Source organism: Mastomys coucha, unplaced genomic scaffold, assembly GCF_008632895.1.
Source record: "Mastomys coucha isolate ucsf_1 unplaced genomic scaffold, UCSF_Mcou_1 pScaffold8, whole genome shotgun sequence".
NCBI classification, from domain to species: domain Eukaryota; kingdom Metazoa; phylum Chordata; class Mammalia; order Rodentia; family Muridae; genus Mastomys; species Mastomys coucha.
In genome coordinates, this window is record NW_022196914.1 from 19,133,022 (window position 1) to 19,139,021 (window position 6,000).

Below are 6,000 nucleotides of genomic sequence, written 5' to 3' on the forward strand. Positions count from 1 at the left end.
AATAACTAAATACCCTGATTATAAGATTAGTTTTGAAAACATGATGCAAGAAAAGGATTTATGGATGTTTGTTCATGTGCATACACATGTGTGCATGGGCATGTGCATCCCTGTGTGTGTGTTGGGCATTGAGACATGTGGTGTAGTGTTTGAGTATATTTAACCCTGAAGCTGATTTGAAAATCAGATATGATTTCACTTAAATTGTATTAAGAATTGATGTGCCAAGAATGCAAGTATATTACTCAGTTGACAGACCATTTTGAACTCTATTTGAAGCTTTTTGCACATTTGAGAAAAATGGTGAGATTGCTTTGATTCTCTATCAGCACATTTGTCTCCTTGGTGTGAAAAGTCAAAAGGGAAGAAGAGATCTATTTGGAGAATAGTTGTACTTAGGATGGAGAGGAGAAACAACAGGATGAACTTTTAGCTCAAAAGTAAATACTTTGGAGTGAAATAAATTAGGAAAGCAAGATAGAGATTTCTTTCTCTACAAATCAGGAATGGGACTAAGGAATAATTTCCCAAAGAGATTGCAGAGATTGATGATTGATGGCAGAGATGTGTATTGAGGCCTAAGTATGTCCAGAAGACCACTGCCACTTCAATACTATTATACACTGTCTCAGGACATAAAAGCATGCATGCTATTGTTATTGTTTTGTTGTCTTTTCTTTTCTGTTTTTTTTTCTAAGTTATCTCATTTATCAGCCAGTGGTCTCAATACATAGAGAGGGATTTGATTTTTCACTGTGTTATACTTTAAATGTATTATTTCTTTTGTAAAACATCTTGATAATGGAGAAACCATACTACACATTTTATGTTTTTTCTCTTGTGAAACATTGATATTTGAAAAATCTTATTATTTCTGCATTTTGTATCTCCTTTGTCAATATAAGCTATTTTAGTATTTTTCTTATTTAAAACAAATATATATGAACAACCTGAATGATTTCAACACTAATATTTTAAATAAGAGACATCATAAATTTTTGTTTGTTTGAGAATTTATTTTTAAGGCATAATGGGCCAAGGTAATTAGAATTTGTATTCTCTCCTTTGCCACCAGGAATTTTTTTTCATGCAGTTTACCTTACCTATTGCTGAACATGTGTTAATATCAACTGAGACTCCGACCTGTGTCTGAGCCACCACAGAGGACAAATTGCATCAGCAAACCACTGAGAGTTTTCTGGTGGTCTGCACCACTGTTAGAGAGACTATGCATTTCACAGTTCATGAGACTCAATCTTCTCTCATATGAAATTTAGGGCCTGCAATGTCATTTCTTGCTCCTTTTGAATTAAAAAGGGGGACTCTACGGTTTCTACATTAATGTGCAGAGACCAAACTATGCAGCAGTCCTCTTCTACCTGGACACGGTACTGCCCAGACACTGGAATGTTATACTTATGCAAAAATGCTTTCTGTTTTCAAAAAAGAGTCACAATAAAAATAAGCCCCAAGGTATCATGGGTCACAAAGAAAAACAGATGTTTGTACCATGAAGTTATAAAGCATGGGTATTTATAAATTAAACTAAATGTCTTTTCCTAAATCAATTGGACGAAAACTCAAGTTAATTGGTTCTTTGATGTGTTTAATTTTAAATACTTGACTTGCCAAATAGATCTTTAAAGTCTGTTAATTATAGCGACTAAAATGACAGCATAATTAAAATCAAGGGAATAAACAAATTATACTTACTTAGTGTGTGTCTTTTCTTTAGGTTATCCACACCATCACTGCCACTGATAAAGATGACTTTGCCAATGGACCGAGATTTAATTTTTTTCTTGATGAACGCCTGCCCATGAACCCAAATTTTACACTTAAGGACAATGAAGGTGAACATCAATATGTCTTCTTGATCTATGTGTTTCCTGTTTTGACTGAGAGAGTATAGGCATGATTAGTTTTGTTTCAGTCGTCTACACACACGAACAGCTTGCAAATTGGCATTCAAACTCAATGTGATGTTAATGTATTATGATCTGTGAATATCTTGTATTTAAAATTGAGCCATATATACAAATAACAGTGACTGAATTTACTCAGAAGCATTTCTTTAAACAGGAGATACACATGAAGTGTGCACTTGGGCAAATATGTTTCCCCTTTTCATATTCTTAAGTGTTAACACATCCTTTTTTTTAAATTTATTTTTATTAGATATTTTCTTTATTTACATGTCATACAATATCTCCTTTCCCAGTTTCCCCTCTGAAAAAAAAAAAGAAAAAGATAAAATAAAATAAAGCAAAAACAAAACAAAAACAAACCCCTGTTCCCTCCCCCCTCCCCCTGCTCACCACTGGACCCTCTTCTGCTGACTGACCCTGGCATTCCCCTACACTGGGGCATAGAACCTTCATAGGGCCAAGGGCCTCTTCTCCCATTGATGACCAACTTGGACATCCTCTGCTATATGTATGCTGCTGGTGCCACTAGTCCCACCATGTGTACTCTTTGGTTGGTGGTTTAGACCCTGTGAGCTCTGAGGGTACTAGTTAGTTCATATTGTAGTTTGTCTTAAGGGTCTGCAAACCCTTTAGCTCCTTGGGTCCTTTCTCTAGCTCTTTCACTGGGGACCCGGTACTCAGTCCAATGGATGGCTGTGAGCCTCTACTTCTGTATTAGTTGGGCACTGGCAAAGCCTCTCAGGAGACAACTATATCAGGCTCCTGTCAGCCAGAAATTGCTAGCATCCACAATAGTGTCTTTGGTGACTGAATTTGGATTCCCAGGTGGGGTAGTCTCTGGATTGTCCTTCCTTCAGTCTCTGCTCCATACTTTGTCTCTGCAACTCTTTCCATGGGTATTTTGTTTCCCCTTCTAAGAAGGATGGAAGTATCCATGCTTTGGTCTTTCTTCTTCTTGAGTTTCTTGTGGTTTGTGGATTGTATTTGTGTGCTCCGATCTTCTGGGCACTTATCAGAGAGTGCATACCATGTGTGTTCTTTTGTGATTGGGTTACCTCACTCAGGATGATATTCTCCAGATCCATCCATTTCCCTAAGAATTTCATAAATTCACTGTTTTTAATAGTTGAGTAGTATTCCATTGTGTACCACATTTTCTGTATCCATTCCTCTGTTGAGGGACATCTGGGTTGTTTCTAGTTTCTGGCTATTATAAATAAGGCTGGTATGAACATAGTGGAGCATGTGTCCTTATTCCATGTTGGAACATCTTCTGGATACATGCTCAGGAGTGGTATAGCTGGATCCTCTGGTATTACTATGTCCAATTTCTTGAGGAACCGCTGAACTGATTTCCAGAGTGGTTGTATCAGCTTGCAATCCCACAAGCAATGATGGAGTGTTCTTCTTTCTCCAGCATCTGCTGTCACCTGAGTTTTTTATCCTAGTCATTCTGACTGGTATGAGTTGTTCAATATCCTTAGTCATCAGGGAAATGCAAATCAAAACAAACCCTGAGATTTCACCTCACACCACTATGTCAGTCTTATATCAAGCATTCAATCCTTTCTCTGCATACTTGGAACAAACATGAAACACATAATTAACTCTGGGAAGAATTTAGAAATATGATGAGTAGCACATAAAGTGTGTATATATTCTGTTTATTTAGATAAAATAAATATATATACAAAATTGCATAATTATATTATTAAAAAACAGCAGTGATATTTTCTTTTAATTTCCATACTAATGATGTAGCTTGCCATAAAATTCTAATAAGTTTTCCAGTATAGATAGAAAATATTCTAACATATTAAATGGTTGTAAATTGGGGAGGTTCCATGTGAGTTTCTATAATGTGTGTGTGTGTGTGTGTGTGTGTGTGTGTGTGTGTGTGTGTGCGTGTGTGTTTTCTTCAGTAGTGCATCCAAGATCCATTTCCTGCTGTTTCTAATACCCACCACTACTGTCTTAGTCAGGGTTTCCGACACAAAACATCATGACCAAGAAACAAAGTGGAGAGGAAAGGGTTTATTCAGCTTACCCTTCCACATTGCTCTTCATCACCAAAGGAAGTCAGGATGCCAACTTAAACACAGTAGGAACCTGGAAGCAGGAGCTGATGCAGAGGCCATGGAGGTGTGTTACTTACTGTTTTGCTTTCCCTGGCTTGCTCAGCTTGCCTTCTTATAGGACCCAGAACTACCAACCCAAGGATGGCACCACCCACAATGGGCCCTTCCACCCTTGATCACTAATTGAGAAAATGCCTATGGCTGGATCTCATGGAGACATTTCCTCAAGAGAGGCCCCTTTCTCTGTGATAACTGTCTTGTGTCAAGTTGACATACAAAACCAGCCAGAACAACTACCGTCTCTGAAATGGTAGTAAGAATAAAGACAGTAGTTGATGTGCTTAGATATGACACTTTTTTCTCCTGTCATTGAGAGTTAGAATGAAGTCTAATGAATGTTTAAATGAACTTAAAGATGATGAAAGTTTAGTGTCAGAAAAAAAAGAATGGTTAAATTATTTAAAATGAAGTTGAGTGAGTCTTCCATACCTGAGGGTACTACTAAGCCAGAAAGAGGACAATGAAGTGGGTAAGAACTCTATGATGTCAGCATCTATGGAAAAGTGGAAATTATATTAAAAACGGCCATGAAAGATAGATTGAAGTGATTTAATCTTCATAGATTTGGGGTAATCATAGATTTTGGGAACTAGGTTAACATTTCTTGTTTTAAAAGGAAGAAATACAAATCAACAACTTCTTTTCCTTTTCTCTCTCTCTCTCTCTCTCTCTCTCTCTCTCTCTCTCTTTCTCTCTCTCTCTCTCTCTCTCTCTCTCTCTCTCTCTCTCTTTGTTGTTTGTAGTTGTTGTTCGAGACAAGGTTTCTTGGTATAGCCCTGGCTGTCCTGGAACATATTCGGTAGACCAGGCTGACCTCAAACTCAGAAATCTGACTGCCTCTGCCTCCTAAGTGCTGGGATTAAAGGCATATGCCACCACTGCCCGGCAACTTATTTTAATTAATTAATTAACTAATTAATTAATTAATTAATTTTGCACTCCATATTTTATCCCCCCATCCACCCTCCTACTGCTCCACATCCCATACCTCCTCCCCAGCCCCCTGTCTCCACATGGATGTCTCCACCCACCATGCCACCTGACCTCTAAACTCCCTGGGGCCTCTAGTCTCTTGAGGGACATCATCTCTGAATGAACACAGCTCCAGCAGTCTTCTGCTGTTTATGTGTTAGGGGCCACATATCAGCTGGTGTATGCTGCCTGTTTGGTGGTCCAATGTTTGAGAGATCTCGAGAGTCCAGAATAATTCAGACTGCTGGTCTTCCTATGGGGTTGCCCTCCTCCTCAGCTTCCTTCAGTCTTTTCCTAACAGGGGTCAGTTGTTTCTGTCCATTGGTTGGGTGCAACTATCTGCCTCTGACTCTTTCAACTGCTTGTTGGGTCTTCTAGAGGACAGTCATGCTGGGTCCCTTTTTGTGAATGCTCCATAGCCTCAGTAATAGTTTCAGATCTTGGGATCTCCCCTTGAGCTGGATCCTACTTTTGGCCTGTCTCTGGACCTTCTTTTCCTCAGGCTTCTCTCCATTTCCATCCCTGTAATTCTTTCAGACAGGAACAAAAAAGGTCAGAGTTGTGACTGTGGGATTGCAACCCCGCCCTCATTTGATGCCCTGTCTTCCTGCTGGAGGTGGGCTCTATAAGTTCTCTCTCCCTACTGTCAGGCATCTCATCTAAGGTACTTCCCTTTGAGTCCTGAGAGTCTCTCACCTCCCAGGTCTCTGGTGCATTCTGGAGGGTCCCACCAACTTCCTACCTCCCGAGGAGAGGAGGTTGCCTGTTTTCATTCTTTCTGCTCTTCCTCAGGGCTTCAGCCCTTTTCCCTCACCCAGTATCAGATCAGTTTCCCCTCTTCCTCCATTCCCTTCCTTATGCACTTCCCCTCCCTCCCTACTTGTGATTGCTTTCTTCTCCCTCCCAAGTGGGACTGTATCTTGGGTATTCTGTACTATTTTTTTTTTTTTTGGCTAATATCC

The 6,000-nt window shown here is 39.4% G+C and overlaps 1 protein-coding gene across 21 annotated transcripts in view; it reads left to right on the forward strand.

Moving 5' to 3' along the window:
- Positions 1-6,000, forward strand: part of Cdh18 (cadherin 18) — a 904,392-nt gene that overhangs the window by 873,954 nt on the left and 24,438 nt on the right. For all 21 annotated transcript variants that reach the window (XM_031359900.1, XM_031359898.1, XM_031359903.1 and 18 more), the window contains one exon: positions 1,736-1,853. In XM_031359900.1, the coding sequence (XP_031215760.1) occupies positions 1,736-1,853 (118 nt within the window). The remainder of the gene's footprint in view (positions 1-1,735; positions 1,854-6,000) is intronic.